Source organism: Zeus faber (assembly GCF_960531495.2).
Source record: "Zeus faber genome assembly, chromosome: 19".
NCBI classification, from domain to species: domain Eukaryota; kingdom Metazoa; phylum Chordata; class Actinopteri; order Zeiformes; family Zeidae; genus Zeus; species Zeus faber.
In genome coordinates, this window is record NC_137206.1 from 21,533,705 (window position 1) to 21,556,040 (window position 22,336).

The 22,336-nt window shown below is 44.5% G+C and overlaps 2 protein-coding genes across 2 annotated transcripts in view; both read left to right on the forward strand.

Moving 5' to 3' along the window:
- The first annotated feature begins 7,524 nt into the window (after positions 1-7,524).
- eif1axb (eukaryotic translation initiation factor 1A X-linked b) lies at positions 7,525-12,402 on the forward strand. The gene is made up of 7 exons (XM_080020712.1): positions 7,525-7,668; positions 8,508-8,591; positions 9,824-9,927; positions 10,153-10,203; positions 10,685-10,766; positions 11,009-11,100; positions 11,606-12,402. The coding sequence occupies exons 1-7, from the start codon at positions 7,653-7,655 to the stop codon at positions 11,609-11,611; spliced, it is 435 nt and encodes a 144-aa protein (XP_079876838.1). The 5' UTR covers positions 7,525-7,652; the 3' UTR covers positions 11,612-12,402.
- An 8,606-nt stretch (positions 12,403-21,008) lies between these two features.
- LOC307245081 (uncharacterized protein) overlaps positions 21,009-22,336 on the forward strand; it is a gene marked incomplete at both ends in the record, with an annotated part of 17,613 nt that continues 16,285 nt past the window's right edge. Inside the window, 1 exon segment of the mRNA XM_080020491.1 lies at positions 21,009-21,285. Coding sequence (XP_079876617.1) covers positions 21,009-21,285 — 277 coding nt within the window.

Here is a 22,336-nt window from a genome sequence, read left to right on the forward strand (position 1 = left end):
GATTGGTGCATTTCTCTAGCATATGAAAAATCTTAAGTCTGAACAACAAAAAATACAAAGCCAACTATACAGCAATAGCCAAACATACAGAAGAGAAGAATATATAAAGTGGTATATGGTAAATAAATTACCATGCACTTACTTAAGAGTAATTTATATCCTATGTACCGCTTATGTATGTTATTATTTTTTATTATTTTATGTTATTATATTTTAACATACTCTACATGGTGAATCGAGGTTAAATGTTGATATGATCAATGTGTGCGAGTCCCCGCTCCCAAGCAGTAACAAACAAACACTTTATTTGGAGAAACAGAATGGCTACGCACAGCGGAGCGAAGATCGCTCCTTCTCCATTATGCATTTGGTATCACTGTCAACTAAACCTGTCTGTTGGTAATGATGTTGGTAAAAGAAAAATGGCAGTTATTTCTAAAACCAGCCCAAACTGTATGTAGCAGGACAATGCTATTTTTTTTTTACAGACCATTGTGATTAAAAGTAGCTAAATTGGGGGGAAAACCGCCCAATCTGACAAGACTTGTGGCCGGAACTTTGCGCATGTATCACAAGGTCAGTAGTTAGTCCTTGGTTCCGGTCCAGCCGTGGGACGGACCAACCGGAGGCCGTCATTGTTCTAGGGGATGGGCTTATTGATGACTCAGTACAGAGCGCGCCGCATTTCAGAACAACAACAATGACGTTATATAACAGCAATAAGACACGAACAAACAAACGTGTGCACTGTTGGATTTTTAATCAGAGGAAAATACATTTTTGCTGTTTTTCCAACTGAATACAGACAGAGCTTGGTTTATCTGCTCACCCTGTTGATGACGGAGATGTTTTTCACCACTCGCTTTCATGGAAGACCAGATACACAAGGGATCACTGCCATGCAGATCGGTGTTCACAAGGACTCCTGTATACCACAAGGATGCTGCTAGCCGATACACAGAGGTCTCTTACGGCAAACTGTACGACTGTTATGTAACCTTTCATGATCTTTAAAATGTTATATCAATATGGGATTTCTATATCCATACTTTAGTGTTAAGTTTTCAAATAAATTAAAATAAAAATACACCTGATATAGATTGTATTAATGCAGGGCGCTGTGATCGCGTCACGTGTTTCGTTAATCTGGTTGGTTGTCTGTCAAGGCATGGATTCAAATCAAATGCTCGCTGCGAAAGGACCGTCTCTCTTGTGATAGGGACTGTATTATAATGTAATAGGGACTGTAATGTATAGACAAACATGAACTATTTCCTTTTTTGAAAGTGTAAATTGTTGACCGGCTTGTGTGTTGCTGATCTATAACTATATTGTAGAATAGTTTCTTTTTTTCTTTTCTTTTTTTTTTTAAATCAGGCGGTGGGCCCAAGGCTGCTATCTGCTTAAGTTTTTGAAATGATCGATCCTCAGCGATAGAACAGTTGTTTTCTTTTCATTTTAAATACAGACGAGAGGGGCCCTGTGTTCCCAGGGCCCCAAGTTCTCTCAATGTAATATTTTCAAACTGAAAACAGCCCTATGTTCCCTCAACATAGAGGAATAGTGTCTAACTATAATAACAGAAATGCAAAATCTGATAGTATGTGTTCAACAAATATCTGAAAAATTGTTTATGGGGTGTGCTTCCTAAATTAAACTTATTTAAATACACTTGTCGTACATTAGTTAACAATAACAAATGTTTTTGAGGTTAAGTTATTATATTGTTTTTTGCAAATTAAGATTATGCATGATTATTTATAGAAAGGTGATGTCGACATTGTTCTTTTTTATGTTTAGGGAACATAAGACCTAGGGAACATAGGCTCCTGTAGAGTGTCGGTGTAAGGTACAAATTTTATCTTAGATCGGCACGACATGCTTCGACAGCACTGTGGTCTATTTACACAAAGCATGAGCCGCTTTACAAACCTTTCAATCCTCTCGTAGACTCTTTCAATATTTATTTTGTTGGCAACCTGCATGTAACTTTCCATGTAGCTATGGTAGCCAACATGAGCTGGCACATTGGGAATGGGGCTGCCTCTTAGGTGATATTTTTCTACAGCTCTTTCTGCAAATTGGCTTTATTTTAAATTGCGATTCACCAACTCCAGAAAACTTTGTGCAGATTTTGTCCAACTTGCAACCGAAAAGTGTATGTTTGTTGTACAGCTTGTTGCATTGCATACAACTCTCCATATTTTCCCGATTGCATCCAGACATACGAGCTAAGGTACACGTGTTTGGGTTTATGCTGATGAGATGTCAGACATGACTAGTTGGAAACAGTTGGATGAAGTCGTTTATTTGGACATTCGTCTGAACAGATCAAATGATACATTAGAAGCTCGGAAAGTGGTACATTTAGGGCCCATAACAAATATACAAAATCTTAACTGTTTAATGTTAGAACAATGAGAAAATTACATTGCAGAATAAATCAGAACACTGGCCATTTTTTGCACCTGCAACAGGAATATGTTAAGACACCCTAGATAAATTATATTCCATACTTAGACATCCATTCACTACGAGGCGTTTATTTAGGTTTCCGAACGGATTCGGAACCAAGCTCACATAACGTAGCGCGTCAATCCAAGACCTGCTTGGGGTCCCGCGATTGGTTGGCATTTTAAATGTAGTTAAACACTACAATCTGATTGGTTCATCCACTGGAGCTGTCCCGTTATTTGCCCGAGCAGACTGTCAATTACACACCGCCATCCATCTGCCCGTTCATCAGACCTTTTTCTGCCGGATGTCTTGCCAAAAATCGATTGACAAAAAGCGATCGTCGATCAAAAAGTGCTTGCAGCACCTACCTTGTTGCCGAAAGGTTATGCTCAAAATGACTTGAAACCAAGTCATGAGGGTTACGTTTCAAAGATTATAGCCCACCCAGTCCCCTTTACCTGTTGAGATGCCTTTTTAAAGGGCCAAAACCAGTAACTTGTAGTTTACCACTTGCCAAAAAGCCTGCAGCTCCAACCTTGTGAATGAAAGGTTGTTTATGCCTGAAAATGACTTGGTTTCGTTCATGAGGGTTATATTTGAAGTTATAGTTGACAGATTGTAACCCAGCAAGCGGCGGCAATCACTTTCTGGCACGACACTGACGTGCCTGGAAACTTTGGTCGTGTTGCGTTATTTATCGAGTAGCAACGACTTACCGCACACATTCCAGCGGGACCTGTACTGGTTCTACGGGGAGTGTTCCCACCGGGAGAGGCTGCTGTCGCCGCCAACGACGGACCTGAATGGAGCGACGGGACCGCACCGGGCATCAGTCTCACCTGGCTCCGAAATCCCATCCTGAACGCCATGACGTCCCCGGGGACGTAGTCCTCGCCGCGGAAATGAGCGCCGCACACGACCGTGTTTTTCGTCACCGAGGCCGCGGTGAAGTCGCGTCTCCTCGCCCGCACAAACCGCACCCACGCGCGAAAGCAGCCCACGCCGTCGCTTTCCCTGCGGGGAAAGGTGTGGACCCGGTGCCCCGAGAGGCTGGAGTTTGAGCAGCCCGCACAGACACAGCAGTTCACCATCCTACGGTACCCCGGCGACCGCAAACCTCACTCCTGCTACGGCGCACGCTCCGGATGTTCTCCTGCGGTGCGTGACGTCAGGTTTTTAGGAAACGCGATCGCCCCCCACCGACCCCGGCACGCTTCTAAAATATTACAGTAAAAACAAAGCGATTGCCAGGGGCATTCATTTAAAAAAAGAAAAAAGAAAAGGAAAAAGCATATCAATTAGCCGCATGTGTCAGTAAAGTGCAATAAGTCTACAGCAAAACATTAAGGGTCATGGATGTTCTCTGGGTCTTATATACCGGAATTGTTTTTACGTGATCGAATGTCATTTTTTAGAACTAAAAGTTGTAGTTTGGATCTTAGAATTTTCCCTTTATGAATGTAGAATTTTGCGACGAGTATAATAAGATGTAAAGATATAGTATCTCTCTTTTGGGGGTATTCTCATATTTTGTGAAGCCAAATAAAACATTCTCCATTGAGAGCTCAAAGTCAGCATGAATATTATTCAAAATTAAACTAAAAACCTCTTGCGTGTCAATCCACAATTCCAGAATAAATTTAAACCTGTTTTGGAGTACATTTCACACCATAAAAAAACCCACACACTTTACATTAATATCATTTTTGAATCTATAAAGAAAGGATGGGTAACATCTTTGGATGATCTTAAAATGAAATGCCTTTCACCTTATTGGTTTTGAGGTAGAGTCCAGACTTTCTCCCAGCAAGTATCTACATAAGCATTCCAGAATGCATGTACAGTGGGGAGAACAAGTATTTGATACACTGCCGATTTTGCAGGTTTTCCTACTTACAAAGCATGTAGAGGTCTGTCATTTTTATCAGAGGTACACTTCAACTGTGAGAGACGGAATCTAAAACAAAACTCCAGAAAATCACATTGTATGATTTTTAAATAACTAATTTGCATTTTATCGCATGAAATAAGTATTTGATCACCTACCAACCAGTAATAAATTCGGATCTCACAGACCTGTTCGTTTTTCTTGAAGAAGCCCTCCCATTCTCCACTCATTACCTGTATTAACTGTACCTCTTTGAACTTGATACCTGTATAAAAGACACCTGTCCACACTCAATCAATCAGACTCCAACCTCTCCAAAATGGGCAAGACCAGATAGCTGTCTAAGGACACCAGGGACAAAATTGTAGACATGCACAAGGCTGGGATGGGCTACAGGACAATAGGCAAGCAGCTTGGTGCAAAAACACTGTTGGCACAATTATTAGAAAATGGAAGAAGTTCAAGATGACAGTCAATCTCTCTCGGTCTGGGGCTCCATGCAAGATCTCACCTTGCGGAGCCTCAATGATCATAAGAAAGGTGAGGGATCAGCCCAGAACTACACGGCAGGACCTGGACAATAACCTGAAGAGAGCTGGGACCACAGTATCAAAGAAAACCATAAGTAACACTACGCCGTCATGGATTAAAATCCTGCAGCGCACGCAGGGTCCCTCTGCTCATGCCAGTGCTTGTCCAGGCCCACCTGAAGTTTGCCAATGACCATCTGGATGATCCAGAGGAGGAATGGGAGAAGGTCATGTGGTCTAATGAGACCAAACAGAGCTTTTTGGTTTAAACGCCACTCGCCATGTTTGGAGGAAGAAGAAGATGAGTACAACCCCAAGAACACCATCCCAACCGTGAAGCATGGAGGTGGAAACATCATTCTTTGGGGATTCTTTTCTGCAAAGGGGACAGGACGACTGCACCGTATTGAGGGGGCCATGTATCGTGAGATCTTGGCCAACAACCTCCTTCTCTCAATAAGAGCATTGAAGATGGGGCATAGCTGGGTCTTCCAGCATGACAACGACCCGAAACACACAGCCAGGGCAACGAAGGAGTGGCTCCGTAAGAAGCATCTCAAGGTCCTGGAGTGGCCTCGCCAGTCTCCAGACCTGAATTAAATAGAAAATCTTCGGAGGGAGCGAAAAGTCTGTGTTGCCCAGCGACAGCCCCGAAACCTGAAGGATCTGGAAAAGATCTGTATAGAGGAGTGGGCCAAAATCCCTGCTGCAGTGTATGCAAACCTGGTTAAGAACTACAGGAAAGGTCTGATCTCTGTAATTACAAACAAAGGTTTCTGTACCAAATATTAGGTTCTGTTTTTCTGATGTATCAAATACTTATTTCATGCAATAAAATGCAAATTAATTACTTAAAAATCATACAATGTGATTTTCTGGATTTTTTTTTTTTTTTTTTAGATTCGGTCTCTCACAGTTGAAGTGTACCTATGATAAAAATGACAGACCTCTATGTGCTTTGTAAGTGGAAAAACCTGCAAAATCGGTAGTGTATCAAATACTTGTTCTCCCCACTGTACATACAGGACAGACGCAATGTAATTGTTGGTTCAATAGTAGGTCTTGGTAAATGGTGAAATGGTGCAAGATCTTTAAAAAGCACCACCACTCCAGAAGGAATAGCATCAAACTGTCTGGGAGTTACGGTTCGGGTATGTTATGTTGAAGAAACCCTTCATAAGTAAACAATTACTCCAAGCTCTCCCCACCTAAAACAGCGTTGGTTTAAAATAAAAAAAAAATAAAAAGGAAAAATAAAGAAGGAAGGCGAGAGCAGCCCCTGGCGCACAGGAGTCAAATAAGTAGCAGTTTTGTTTTTTTTCCATTGTCAACTTTTGGTAGATGTTACTGCAACAACCCTTTGATCAACTACCGAAATTTTCTTTCTTTTGTAATAGAATGTGAATTGTGTGTGGAGGTTTGTGTATTGTTGATCTATAAGTTTATTGGATAAGTGCATCTCTTATTTTCCAATTCTTTAGTTCATTTTTAGGATTATTGTATATTGCCAATTTTTCTGTCTTTTGGTTTACTGTATCTTGTCATTTTTGCCAGTTAATTGTGGGGTTTATTGTATTGCCAAATGTCCTCTAATTTTTTTTTTATTCGTATTGTAACACTTAGCTACTGCCGATTACTTTGACGTGTGCTGCAATACAATATTTATCTGCCACCTAGTTAGGGACCCTTGTTCCGGTTCTTCAAGCGCTGGAAAACTGTTTATCCTGTTGTGTCATTCGGCAGTTATCGTGTAGCAACCACTTACCACACACATTCTAGCTGAATCTGTGCTGGTTCTACGGGAAATGTTCCCACCCGGAGAGGCTTCTGCTGCTGCCGCCGCCGCCGCCGAGGGAACAGATGGGACCGCACCGGGTATCGGTCTCACCTGGTCTCGAAATCCCGCGCTGTACGCCATCACATCCCCGGGGACATAGTCCTCTCCGAGGAAATGAGCGCCGCGCACGACCGTGTTTTTCTGGTTAAGCTAAAAACACAATGCCCAGGCGACAAACACAGTAGTTCGCCGTCTTCAATCTTAAGGAATACAAAAAAAAACAAAAAAACAAAAAAAAAAAAAACACGAGCGAACGAGATTAACTACCGCTGGGGCTGCTGCCACCACGTCATATTAATGCGCTGTGGCAGAGACTGACGGAGTCGCACACATAAACACGTCACTGCCCGGGCTGAAAACTTTTTTGTTTACCCGCGAAACTAAAGCGCCTGCACTTCCCTGGTTCTTTCTTGTACAAGCAACGCTCTCCATAAGCCAAATAGTTATTTTTTATTGAAATTCATTAAAAATGTGATAGTTGCCCTTAAAGTCGCGTTTGTGTTCTCGTATGGACGGAGATTTTTAAAAAGCGGGGAAATGCGTTTTCCCAAATATGTATGGCGTCACCAGCCGGGATGTAAAAAAAACATATATAAATCTTTACGCGCGATCTTAAAAAAATCGAAATGCTCCTATATTTCTGCCCTTTGATACGTGTAAAAATAAAAAAAATAAAAAAAAAGTTTTTTCGAGCCATCTTCTCCGTGTTCCAAAAAAAAAAACCGGTATAAATAATTGAGTCAATATCGCTTTTTAAATAAAGGTTCGCGCGTTTGAATGCCGTGCCATGCGCGGTGCGCAGGCGCAGATGAGTGCAGAACCAGCAGCGTCTGTTTCTCCGTCCGGCGGATTGTGCCCTCGCTCCATTCGGTTAAACACCGTTTTACAGCCGCCACGTGTCTGAACCGAGCGCTGTCATCGAGTCTGACCCGCGAAGAATATGCCCAAAAATAAAGGTGAGAGGCCCGCGGAGCTCCGTTTCCTCACCTGGCTTGTAATTCGGGTTGCTCGCCGCCTAGGCCGCCGTGTCAGACACACGCAGTGAAAACGTGATACTCAGCGGCTAACGGTAGCTAACAGCGGCTAACTAGTAGCGCGCATCCGCTGTGAACGTGGAGCTCGCTTTTCCGCCAAAACGCGAGTGGGGGTTTTGCGTGTAACCGCCGTAGTGGGTACGATTTGGGTCGGTCGTGGCGATACGTTCATTCGGTTCGAACGAGAGAGTGTCGGCCAGCAGCTAGCTCTAGCTTGCTAACAGCACTGCTAGTTTCTCCATTGTGATCCAGGAGCAAAGTAGCCTGCTAGCTAAAGTGTTAAACCCCACCCCGGTGTGGCCCATGCCCAGCACCCTGACAGTACCGGTTGGTGAGGGCAGGTAGTTAGAATCCACGTTAATAGAGTCCTAAACACTTGCTTGTTGTATTTACTTTGTCAGAAAAAAACTTGTTTTGTTCAAACAGGGTTTATTTTGTTTATACACGTGTGCAAACAATTTCATTTTTCTTGGCAGTGTTGACTGTTGATACAGCGGCTCATGTTCTTTAGTTTTAGTCTTTGTCACCATTTTAAGGTATTTTCACCCTGCTTGTATATTGCCAAATTTTCTGTTCATATTACTTTTATTGCTATTGCGTATCGTTTTGATGTTTGCTGCTGTAACGCCGAATTAAGTATGTTATCTATCTAGCAGTTGGATTTACGACGAGAATGTTGTACTAATTGCTGTAAAACTACGTTGTCTTTATCATCCAACACCCAAAATGTTAATTCTGCCCTTTCTGGTGTGTGATCACAGGTAAAGGAGGAAAGAATCGGCGACGTGGAAAGAACGAAAATGAGTCTGAGAAGAGAGAGCTGGTGTTCAAAGAGGACGGCCAAGGTGAGTGCCGAGTAGGCCTGTCATGATCAGTGTTTTTATCGCCATACAGTTAATGGCTATTTTCACTCAAGTTGTTATTCTGTTAATTTTATGCCACTACCATACTTCAAGCTTATAATTACATTACATTATGTCATTAAGCAGAATAACATACATCCTGAATTTCCTTCCAGGATTAGCAAATTCTTATTTATTTTAGGTTCAAGATTGAGGGGGTTGTTCGTCACATACATACATATACATACTTTCATACACATATGCAGTGAAATGTCAAACCGGAGCACCGGTTTATTGTTTATGAAGAATGGCCATTTTACTGACATTAAACATTGGAATAGGAAGATTTGGTTTGACAGTTAATTTTCCTCAACTGATGCACCCGATTCACATTGTATTCCTTCCAACATTTCTGGCAGACTTTGGCTTAAAATTCTCCTTAAATGTGAGTGGGAACGCCTGATTGTGGAATCTCAAATGTAATGCTCAAATAATTGGGATCAGACGATGACATGATAATTGTGACAGTTCTTGTGCTGTAATTTTGGCTTTTGTAACAGTTACTAGTACAATTACTAGTACTTAAAATGTTGCTGAATTGATATTCCTCCTATATTGACTGAATTTGTCATAATTGGATGTGAACATCCCATAGTGTGCATATGTTTTGAACCACTATGTTGTAGTGCATATTGTCACTAAAGTGCTGTTTAGCAGGAAACCTGTTCCCTGTTAAGGTTGTTTTGTTCATGTTGGTGCTTGTATGTAAACTCTACAATTTAGTGCGTTGTTTTTTTTTTTAATGTATTTTAAGACGCAGAACCATTCACGTGACTGTCTGACTCGATTGTTCTACGGTCAAATGTTTCTCTGTTTACATGGTCACGTGCTGTGTCCCTTTCTTATTATTGGATGCCTCTGATGTTTCTGGTCCAGGCAGGAAATGTTTATTTTCGTCAACTGGCCCCTGTAAACTGTACATCCCAAAGTTCTGGTCACAGACTGCTTTGCCAAGAACAACCCAGTTAGAATTTCAGTTAAAATTAACCCTTTTCGTGAATATCAATGAGCAGTTATTTATTGGCAGTTGGTAAAAAGATACAAACCTAAAAATACACAGTTAACAATGAACCGTAGTGCACAGACTGGCTGTTTTTCATTTATATTTAAGCTTTTCTTTTACTTTCTAAAACGTCTCCATCTTAATGGTCGTCTCTGATCTGCTCGGCTTCCAGAATACGCTCAGGTGATCAAAATGCTTGGGAACGGACGTCTGGAGGCCATGTGCTTTGATGGGGTCAAAAGGCTTTGTCACATCAGAGGAAAACTCCGGAAAAAGGTAGGAGTCTGCGTCCTCTGCACCGCTTCTCTCCAGGACACAGCGTGACACGGGGAATAACCGGCCACGTATCGCTGACTCGGCAGCGACGCTTTAGCATCATGGACTCAATGGCCCCGAGGGGGCGGGGGGTGGGGGTGTCACAAAGTGCATTGCTCTGCCATTAATGACCTTTTTCCCGGTTTGAGAGTCATGACGTAACCCGCTGTTGTTGTGCTCCTCAAGGTTTGGATCAACACATCGGATATTATACTGGTGGGGTTGAGAGATTACCAGGTACGTTCCCTGAAAGACTCGTCTCCTGCTCATCTCATCTTCTTAAGTTGCCTGCGTCGATTAAATGCGAACGGCAAACCTCGCTTTTCTTTTTGCCGCTTTGAAACGTATATCTTCTGCTATTGTTTTTGTTCCCATGTTTTAAAGAAACAACCTGGGAGAGATTGAGAATAATTGGCAGGACTCTCATTTGAACTATCTACACCTGCCTTGTTAGTGTCAAGTTATAACTCAGTTGCAGTTTGCAAAAAAAAAAAAAATACCCTCCAAATAATCCTCCAAATAATATTGATCTATTTCCTTTGAATCTGAGTTATTGTACATTTTACTTACTTTTTACTAACTTGCCTGTATTGCACACTCCAGCCATGTGTCTAATAGAAATCTGTGGTTTTGTCTGTGATGTACTTGCCTATGTAGATAGTTTAGTATTTTCAGCAAAAAATGTGATGGCTGTTTGTGTTCCCACGTGGCTGCTCAGGACAACAAAGCTGACGTCATCCTCAAGTACAACGCAGACGAGGCTCGTAGTTTGAAAGCCTATGGAGAACTGCCAGAGCACGGTGAGTGGCAGAGGCACAGAGTGGAGATCCAGTGTGGGGCGGGTCAACGCCGCTTCACTTTCACTTTGGAGAGAACCATGTGCATCCGCGGTGAAAGCCGTCAGCCTCAACAGCAAACCACGCTAGAATCAATACCGGAGTTTTAGGAATTTGCAAATGTCCTCGGAGGCACCACTGATGTGGGTTGTGTTATTGTGGTCACCCATAACAGCTTTCCAAACCTTCCTTCTCCCCTCCAACAGCCAAAATCAACGAGACAGACACCTTTGGACCCGGGGATGACGACGAGATCCAGTTTGATGACATTGGCGATGACGATGAGGACATTGATGACGTACGTTCCCGTCCCCCCTCGTTTTTATTCGTTTTGTTTTTGACTATGTTAATCGTGGCATAATTTTCTGGAAGTCAATGATAGAGGAAGTTATGTCAATGTTTGCACGCCTCTCTCAGCTGTTGTTTTTCACACGTACCCCATGGCTGCCTCACCTCGCAGGACGTGACATGCCCCTCGGTAGAAAGATGGAAATTGAATGTTTTGAATGTTGGATAACAGCTTGGGAGTCAACAGAGATAATGCTTAAGATGACCCTCTAATTAAGGCCTAAACTATCAAGCGTTTTTAAAACACGTATTAAACAACACCTTAATACGGAAACGCTTGCATTAAGGCCACCATGATTATTGCAGTAGGTGCTCGTATTTTTGCCCTTTTTTATTTTAACTACTGTTGGCATTCCAGTAAAATTATATTTTTTAATTGTTTTGTCGGAGTTAAAGCCCTGTAGTGAATGGGATCTGTGGCTGCTGTTAATGTTGTTTCTTTTCTCTTTTTCCAGATCTGATCTGAACACCTGCTGCCAGAGGGAAAAGTGGGATTTTACTAGAGATGCTCCAATAGTGTTTTTCCTTTTTGTTTTATTTTATTTTTTCTTGAGCCATCACAGCACACTCACTAATATTATCTTTAATATGGTCATCATGTACCTGTTCAAACCAGTACTACACAGTATGTTTCAGAATTTACAATGTTTGTTTACCGTGTAATGGACGTGTTTTTTGTGCTAATTCAAAGGCATCAAAAATGGAGGGGAGAGTAAATGACATTGATGCTTATTTTGAACTAATGATTCCGATATGAATGATTAAATAACATCCGATACAGTTGCTTGTTAGGCTTTCATTTGTGTTGCTCGCTGGAAGGCAATGCAGCAACACCAGCCGCTAAAATATAAAGTAGGTGTTCTGCTCTTTTTATTTTTTTATTTTTTATTTTTTTGCCTTCACACAGTTGTGCTGGTGTGTCGGAGACGGCTCACAGCCCGTTTGGTAGTCCACGTCTGGAGCGTCACTAGATTTTAAGAAGGAAAAAAAAAAAAAAAAACAACCGACGGTCTACCGAACGGGAGATCCGCGTCCCTTCTTTCGGGGACTCGTCCAACACACACACACTCGCTACTTCTGAGGTTCAGCCCCCCCATATTGCCCTCTCTAACTTATAAGACTGAAAGCACCAGTGCCACCACCCAAACCCGGTGCGTTATCTTTTTAAATGTATTTATATTGATTTCACAGCACGTGGAATTTACCAAGAAGTACAGAATCTCTGGATTCACAAATAAAAAGATCAACCATTCAGCGTTGTCCTCTCGCGGTCTGTCTGCTCCACGACCTGCTTTTGTACATTCAACGCTTCCTGTTGACAAAGTGAGAGATCGCCTCTGATTATTTTCGGATGTTTTCTTCATTCTCTATCGTATGGGGCGGGGTGTGAAACCTTTAACTTGATCGTCTTGGATTGAACCCTGAAAAACAAATGATAATGAATCGGTGTATTTTTCTATTCTCCCCTCATTTGTGTTTGTCCATTTTGTGTCTCGAGTTTTTTGTTCTGACTTTTAATGGGCTCAGCGCGTGGTTGTGAGACAGCGGTGACTGTGCCCTTCCCTTCTCTTATGTGTCCACGGCCACACGCCGAGCCCGCTGTTGTTCCTCTGAAATAAGTAAAAAAAAGAAAATGTACCATGATGTTGAAGGCTGGCGGGAGGGAGGGGGGTTCCAATAAAGATCTGAACTCCATTAAGTCCGGGCTGTCCCCGTGTCCCATGGTGTTTCGTCGAAAGCAGTTCCCGTGCTGACCGCGGGGTAGCGGTGGGGAGCTAAAAGAAATGTTAGGCGTTGGATGACGTCGGATGAATGGGAATAAACAGCCCCGGGGACGCTCGTTATATAAATACATACGGATAAATTAATGTTTTGAACAGAACGTCCAGCAGTAAATGTGCCGCTCGACCTTCAAAGACGACTCGAAATATGAAACGCAGATGTTTCATTCAAACGCCGTTATCATACAGTAGGTCGCGCGTAGGGGCGCGCGCGCGCGTCGCGGCCGCAGCTCGCGGTGACGTAATGCCGAGCTGGCACGTGCCCTTCCTCGCGACCCAAATTTAGACCGTCACGAGTGAAGAATGACGTCATTTGCCTTCAAACAGAAATCATTTAGCTGGGTATTTAATGTAAAGAGATTTATGATAGTTAAGTGAATCAATCAATCAAAGTTATTGTTATTGTTATATATTATTGTTCTCATTGACATATTTTGCTGTTATATGGTTGATTATTGTTATATATTTTAATATCATTGTTATCTATTTCAATATTATCATAAAATTATCTATTTTATAAATGATTATTGTCGTAATTATTGTTATTATTATAATTGTAATTATTATTATTATAATTATTATTATTATTGTCATTATAATTATTATCATTATTATTGTTGTCCTTCTTCTTCTTCTTTTTCTTCTTCTTCTTATTATTATTATTATTACTATCATTATTATTACGTTAGTATTAGACAAATGGGTGAAAAGCCCTAAATCCAGTATACATCGGTAAAACGTCGTTTAATCTCTCACGCCCCCCCCGCCCACCTCCTCATCCCATTCCTCCTGCTGCTGCTCTCGCTTACTGCCGCAGTGGGTTTTTTATTGAGCCGTCGGTCCGCAGCGGTTCAGCCCAAAAGACCCCCAACCCCCCGGGTGACGACCGGACCGGACCGGAGCGGACCCGGGTGACGAGAAATCGACGAGGAGCCGGGATGACCACCGTGGCCCCTGCACGCCCCGAGGTGACAGGTGAGACCCTGCATCACCCGAACCCTTAAACAGTGCGCTCTCCGCTCATCCACGGGCTTCACACAGGATCGATTGAAAACAGAGGAGCCGGTGAAAGGTTAATCCTCCGCATGGTAAGCGAACGTCCGACATCGCAGATCCTAGAATGCGCTTTGCAGCCGCTCACCTGGTACTGAATAGGAATTTGCATATAGTGACATCCCTAATCAGGACCTGGTAGATGTGTGTGCATGTGCGTGTTCATGGGCTTAAATGTCTCATGCATGCAAACAGACTCAGTCCTCTTCTTCTTCTTTTTTTTTTTTAATCATAATTTTTATTAAATATTCACAGTAGCTTGCACCCACACTTAACCCCCAACATGAGTGTTATGACTGGCAGGTGTGTGATGTACTGTGCTGCAAGACCTTGACAGCACCACCCAAGGGCGTGTTCGTGTGGCATCTGTATTCCCCTGCTATCCTTCATTTCCGTCGGTGGTTTTACTTCGTCCTCACGTGCGTGGGGGCCTCATTTGCTTCCGGCCGGAGGAGCGCCAACCACATGTGATTGTACTCTCCCAAAATGCAGCGCCGACCCCTCCCCCGATGCTGCAGCTCGCCAGTAGGAACGCTTCGCCGTCCCGGCCGTCGTCCAATCACAGCAGCCCCGCAGGTAACAAAACAAACAACAAACACCTTGGATCCAAACCTTGAGTCGTTCCTGCAGAATCCAGAATAGCATACATTGAAATATTGAGATTATTAAAGAATCGTCCCCTTGACAGGCCACAGCCGTTGAGCCGTATCTAAATATTGAAATTAAATATTGACTCAAGCGTCGAGGGTCCAAGGTCCCCGACCCAAAAAGGACTTGGGACCTAACCCAAACACCACGGTCGGCCTGCCCACTGACCAGGGGCCGACTGAACCTGAGTCCGATCAACCCTCTGGAAACGGGATCAAATCCCAAACCAACCTGTGGTGACTGAAACCCGGTTTCGTTTGGGTCCTGGTGGTTTCCGGCACCTGCGTACAGTGTCGCAGACAGTAATATTGTGTAGAAACACGAACATGAGTTTATTGAGAAGTTTACATTTAAAATATTATGTTTGTGAGGCTACAGCAGAGCTGCTGTTTTGCCATGTTGGCGTCAGGGCTACCTAAAATAAGAGTTAACATAGACACGAGGCCGGTGGCAGTACATTTTGGCTCAGATCTGGAACCAAGGTAAGACGAGAACGTCTGTACCAAAGACCTGGACAGGTTGGGTCAGGTCGCACCCTTGGGTTTTTGGGGGAGGATTCTGCCCAAAGAGCTACTACAACCGTGTCCAGTCTATGGGTGTCTACCTAACAAATCATCCCAATGTGTGTGAATAGATTACAGGTTTTTGTAGGTGTTAGATGGTTTGTACCCCTTTCCCTCTGCACCAAAATCCCAGTAACATCCGCTAACATCCGGCATTTGTCACCAGTGGGAGATTACAGTACATTACATTTCACTGCATATATGTATGGAAGTATGTATATGTATGTGACAAATAAAAAATCTTGAATCTTGAGGAAAAACACGGGTCTCAGTCCAAGGTCAAATGACCCGGCAATAGACCCGGGTTTTAATTGGCTCCACCTCCGATCGGCTCTGATGTGAACAGGACACCCAGGTCGACCCGCTCATTTTGGCCCCTTTACCGGCCATAAATAGACAGAATATCTGTGTATCGTTCCATCATTTCATATCTTATTTAGAATCCAAAATCAGAAGTTATTGACTTTTTTCCTCATGGGGGACCATGAAATGTTGTGCGTGTGGGGATCGCACCGTGGAGAGCACAGCGGAGAACCCCCCACGCTCCCCGCCGGTCTCCGAGTCACTCCAGCACCACCCCAAGCCGCTCCCCGCTCCCCGCCTCACCGGCAGCACGGAGTCTCCGTGCGCACCCCGCTCTGCTTCTACCGTAGCGTCGGGTCTTTCATGAACGATCTGATTCTTTTGGCTCAAAATACTTTTTTTTCCCAAGTTTTACAGTTTTATGTCGTTGTTTGTTTAAGTTGCTGTCTCCTCTACTGTTTTGTTCCCAATTACTGGAACCAGGACACGCCTCTTTTCCGATGTGTTTGTAACGTCAAAGGTGAGGCACCAGAAAGAAACGGCATTTCTGCTGGCAATGGGAAGGGTGTCAGTCGCCTATTTTTAGCGGATTGACCCGGGTTTAAAAAAACGGTAATAGTTATGGTGACGCCTGCTCATCTGATCTTTTAACGAAGCGGTAGTTCTTATGTGCTGCACCCTCCTCGTACCTGTAGTTTAAATATCCTAACTGGTGACTGCAGTAGCTTTGAAAACACTTTGAATAGAATGTGTTTTTGGGGGTTTATGACGCTCAAATGCTCCCGTTGTCTGTCAGGATCCCCACGCTTGGACAGGTTCCAGTTAGCAAAAGAGCGAAGGGAGGATAAAGCGAAGACGGAGGGTACGAGTGACATGCGAACACACACATGCACACACACGCACACACACGCACACGCACACACACACACACACACACACACACACACACACACACACACACACACACACACACACACACACACACACACACACACAGTATTTGTATCTGTGTGTGTGTGTGTGTGTGTGTGTGTGTGCAGGGCTGTCGGAGCTGCTGCGTGATAAGGAGCGCCGCGTCCAGCAGCAGTTGGAGCGCTGTGCCGAGGAGAGGGAGAGGAAGATGGAGGAGCAGAGGAGGAAGGAGCAGCAGCGCCGGACAGCAGCCGAGGGGAAGAGGAGGCAGCAGCAAGAGGAGGAGAAGGTCAGAGGTCACGACACTCAAACCGCCGCCGCTCTTGCGAAGTGCGAATCCACCACCTGGGGGATTATGCACCGCAAAAATAGGAAGTGTCATGGAGTCCGGTCGGCCACAGTGTGTGAACGCCAGTGAATCCAAACGGGGCTTTGGTCCCGCCCCTCCATCAGCCCCGGCCTGTGATTAGTCCCGAGCTTTGTTCTTTCCCAAATACTCCATTCTTTTTTTTTTTTTAACAAAATGAGACAAAGCAGTGCAAAATTATAAATAGTTTTCCTCTTCCAGTGCTAACAGTGCTGTCATTCACTGCAGCCGTTTTGTTGTGATCTTTGTGCCCAGTGGGTTTTCCTCGTCTCCTCTCGTGAGCGCCCCCGCCTGGTGTGGCATCTGTCACTGACAGGAAAAGCAGACTGGACAAATGCCCAGAGCGCCACGCTCGGCAGCAGTTTGTCTTTGTGCGTGTTCGATTCGATCATAGAAGAGCCAGTGGCGTTAGTGCCGACGGCACCACCGGTGCAGCAGAACGGGGGCCCGGTGGTCGCTAGGGGCGCACCTGGGCTTTTGCGGGTGTGCCCTGGCAGGGGGGCGGGGTCCAAAAAATATATATTTGCACCATGGCCTATTACCATCATGTTATGCTACTGAAAAGAGTCGTGCGCATATCCTTTCCCCCCAATTCTTTCCTGTTTCTACACAAAACTCCACAATACAGTGTGGCAGTTTCGCCTACCACATGCCGCCCAAGTGACGTTTTCAGGGACCTCCGGCACAGAGGCACAGACGACCGGGTTTCAGACACATTGTAGAGAGTGGGCTAGTTGGAACAAGCCCAGGAGCAGATAGACATGTGTCATGGCAAGGGCTCCTCTCTCCTGAGTGTGTGTGGGGATGGGGGTTTTACCTGTTGCAACAGGTATGCAGCCACTCTGATTCTGGGTCCCCAATTATCGAGACCCAGGACAGGTGTGGCTGCTCAAACCACACCATCCCCACACCACATACAGTATATCCATAATGTGAGATCCCAGATTCACCATTTTGAGATTAAGTACAGCTGTTTCTATACAAGGCACTCCCCCAGAATAGATGTCATGTAGAAATGTCACAAACATATTAAAAAAAAAATGTATTTTTTAATGAAACTACCAGCAGAAGGTTTTTCTATCTAAAAATTATATCGGGTTTCTATAGAAAGACGAGGACAAAGGTAATTTACCTTGGAGAAGATCAAATAGAGGTGGCATCGTCTCTGCGCTCATGTTTGTGTACTCTGTATTCACTGGTTAACCATTTGTATGGATGAACCAGGAAGATCCTGGTTCATCCATACAAATGGTTAACCATTCCTTCCTAATTAAATGATTTTTTATCGCCTTTAGTCAACTATAAATATCCAGACAAATTCCTCCAAATTCCTCATTCTGGGTCGTGGTTGCAATTGCGTGGCAGTCGGCCGAAGCTGTTCTCTCAATGCTCTCGATCAATTGAAAGGATTCTGAGGCCAATCACTAGCTTGACTGGCAATGATTGGGAAAAAAAAAAACAATGCCTATGTTAAAAAACACCAGGGTTTTCCTGTTACTACCTCGAAAAGTCAACACCATCACTGGAAGTAGGCGATGCTTTGTTGTAAAGGGATGGGAGCCCCTTAATCACCGCTTGATCTGTGCGGACGACTCACAAAAAGCCACAGCTGCTCTTCCCCAATAATAGTAAGTCACAGTTTGATGCGGACGCTATGGATTCCTGAGCCATGGAGCGGAGGATCTGCGCTGTAGATCAGGGGGTTAACAGGCGCTCGGTGGGAGTGACAGCCTGGTCCGCCGAGGCCGGACCCCTGGAGGGTCCTACCATTCTTCACCTACAGGGGTGTTTTGTGCGCGTTTATTGATTTGGAGGCCGTCTGTTGCGTGCTAGCCCCCTCCCTCCTTCCTTCTCCCGTCTCTTCTCCTCCGTCCGTCCATTTGCATAAGTTAATTACATAATGATTGGCCGGCCTCTGGGGCACACGTGGTGACATCACCGCCAGCGTATCATGTCGTGTTGTTTCCTGGTAATGGAGGCTGCGGCACACACTGTATATTTCCCCGTCACGGTTCGAGAGGAACATGATTCCAGGAACCTTCACGGGTTCTTCTGATTACGACTGAAGGGGAACCTCAGAACAGTCCCTGTGGAACCCCCCCCCCACCCGGGTCATCTGTTACACCGTTATATAATATATGTGCCGATTTTCTCTGCTGTAGCCTTTATTATATGATGTCATGAACGATGCCGTGAAACGCCGTCCTTTACAAGGGCATAGGTTTGGTTTAAAAGAAGTGACACTGTTGTTTTTCAAAATTGGTTGGCTGCATTTTGAAAATGGTGAGAGATCTCATGATATTCATGCACATTTCGTTGACGTATTCTCTCAGCCCTTCACCCAAGTTGAGCTGCTTAGCCCCTGTTCTGATGAGAGCATTTCACTACATCGGACCAGTTCTGTTTGCTTGTCACTTGTCTGCCATGTTGGGGTTTTTCCGTTGCGTGTAACCTGCGTGGAAAAAGGTTCCGCTCCCGTCCTGATCAGACCACCCTCACCTGAGATCACCCTGCCGCTCCTCTTTCTTCTTTTTGGCTCTCTCTCTTTCTCTCACGCTCTCTCTCTCTCTCTCTCTCTCTCTCTCTCTCGCTCTCTCACTTTGTCTTTTAATGCTAACCTTTATCTTATTGATTCTAAGACCCCCTCCGCCCTCTCTTCCTCCCCCACCCCCTGCGGTGTGTGATTCTGCATACACGTTCACCCCTCCGCCCCTCTGCCTCTTCATCCTGAGGTGGGGGTGGGGTGCATCCAACATTCTCTCCATCATCCGCACGGCTGTCTGTTCTCCAGTCCACTGCAGACCAATTCACATAAGATGTTCCACCATCACGTGGATTATGACACTGAAGACGGGGCAGAATAGAATAGATTTGGGGTTGGACACCCTGTTCTGGTCCATGATAACAGCAGGCAGTATGCAGGTTTCCATTTTGACTGATCGCTGCGCTATGACGACATCTGATTTACATGATTAGAGGGTGGGGCTGCTCATCCAAAATGTAATAATAATAGTCTAATAATAAAATTTAATACTCTAGACCCTCCATGGCCACAGCCACGGAGGGTCCAGTAGATGCAGTCAGATAGAAAGAAAAAATTTTAGATAGATGGATACATACAGTAGATAGAATAAAATATAGCTTGCTATCTCGGTGGATAAACGCCATTAACTACTTTTGTGGTTTGTGTTTTGCGTCATGGTTTTAATGTGTTTTTTGGTTTTTTTTACCACTCCTCCTTCATATTTTAGAACTATGTTTTCAAATGAAGACTAAGCTAAATTACACGAAACAGTGATGTACCATAACCATTCCAGATCACAAGGGGTTAAATCCCCGATATGGCTATCGTCACAAAGTGGAGGAGAGGGGAGTGGAGAGGGGGAGGAGAAGAGAAGAGCAACAGAGGGCAGGGAAATAAAAGAAAATGGTATCTCGAGATGAAGGAAATGCAACCTGTTACAGCCCCCGCCACCCTACACGTACACTCATGCAACATACACAATGACATGCATGCGTGCATGAATCTATGCACGCATGCATTAGTACAGCTCCACGCTGCGTGTACGTGGATCTGTGTACGCGCGCGCGCGTGTGTGTGTGTGTGTGTGTGCGTGCGTGCGTGCGTGTGTGTGCGTGCTGCCATGATCCCCTGTGACTGTGTGTGTGTGTGTGTGTGTGTGTGTGTGTGTGTGCATGCATGTGTGTGATGCGTGCTGTCATCCTCACTGGAAAGATGGGGTGGGGGGTGGGAGGGCTCCTGTGTTGTTCCACCCGTCTGTCTGAAAATGCTCACTGAAATAGCCCCAGTCACAAGAGAGAGAGAGAGAGAGAGAGAGAGAGAGAGAGAGAGAGAGAGAGAGACTAAGAGAGAGAGAGAGAAAGATAGAGAGAGAGAGAGAGAGAGAGCAGAAAGGAGGAGACAAGCAAGGGTGGGGTGAACAATTGATAGGTGAGAGAGCGGGAGGGGGAGAGAGAGAGAGAGAGAGAGAGAGAGAGAGAGAGAGAGAGAGAGAGAGAGAGAAAGCATTTTCCTGGTAGAGGGAGTGGCAGACAGAGGGAGAAGAAGAGAGATTGTAGGTGGGACAGAGAGAGCTCCTGTTTCATTTATCGTAAAGTGACGGAGATACTGCAGAAACAGCAGTGAGGAGGAGCAGAGAGAGAACGAGAGAGAGAGAGACGGAGAAGGAGAAAGAGAGAGAGAGAGGAAGGTAGGGCGAGGCCGCTGCGGATGCAGGCGATAATCATGGCGCAGCCGTCTCCCTGCGCGTCGCCAGGCACCCGTCGCCGTAGCGACGGCTCGGTGAGAGAGTGTCTCTTCTACCCCGTTCTGGAACGCAACGAGCAGGAGAGGCTGGAGGCGCTGGTCCGACGGAGAACGGGCGGAGCGGAGAGACGTGGAGGTGCAGGTGGAGGAGGCGGAGGAGGAGCAGAAGGGGATGACCAGGACCCCCTGGAGAACAGGCCCAAACGCTGGACCTGGGGTGGACCTCCTGATGGAGTGGAGGGTAAGTACATCGGGAGGAGGTGGACATAGTGGGAGGTGGGGGTGAGGGTGGGGGTGGTGTTCTGGTTTTTGTTTTGTGCTTTATTTATTACTTGGGGTGGGCAGGGTGGTAGAACTAGCACACTGGCTAAGCATGTTACACACAAACTAACTACCTAACTATCTAACTAACTAACTAACTAACTAACTAACTAACTAACTCGCTTTCCAAACCATCTTCACCCTCTTAACGCTCTCTGCATGTTGTGGTATTGCACTCGCATTTTGGGTAATTTTTAGTCGACTGGTTTAGTATACAAGAAGTTGTATAGTATGATATAATATAGTATAGTATAGAATAGTATAGTATATTATAGTATCATATAGTATAATATATTATAATATAGTATCATATAGTATATTATAATATAGTATAGTATAGTATACTATAGTATAGTATAGTATAGTATAGCATAGCATAGTATAGTATAGTGTCATATAGTATTGTGTATTATATTATAGAGTAGTATTATATAGTGTAGTATTGTATCGTGTATTATAACATAGTATGGTATAATTTAGTATAGTATACTATCATATAGTATAGTATAGTATATTATAGTATAATATCATATAGTATAATATAGTATCATATAGTATAGTATCATATAGTATATTATTGAATAGTATCATATAGTATAGTATAGTATCATATAGCATCGTATAGTATAGTATATTATAGTATAGAAATTCCAAACACTACTCAGTCGATCACACAGAGGCGATGCCGTCACGGCGGCATCCTGTGGAAAATGGCCGTGGAGGATGGGGGAAGAGAGGGAGGAGAGAAGGGAGGTCTGGAGCGGGTGAGGTGTGAGCAGACGGGAGGTGGGGGCCGAGGGGGTGCTGGATGTCGAGGTTGTATTGTTGGGGGTTAGAGGTCAAGGGGGTGTAGGGGGCACTGGGGGGGGGAAGCCGGTGGTGGTGTCTGAAGAGAAATGGAAAACAGACAGAGCAAATAGAGGATGGAGAAGGCAAGCAAACCGATGGGCTCATTTGGAGCGAGGTGGGCG

Excerpts from the sequence above, each read along its gene's own strand:
- eif1axb (XM_080020712.1), top strand. Across the intron at positions 9,928-10,152 it reads GAGGAAAACTCCGGAAAAAG|GTTTGGATCAACACATCGGA; the intron begins GTAGGAGTCTGC and ends GTGCTCCTCAAG. Across the intron at positions 10,767-11,008 it reads TGGAGAACTGCCAGAGCACG|CCAAAATCAACGAGACAGAC; the intron begins GTGAGTGGCAGA and ends CCCCTCCAACAG.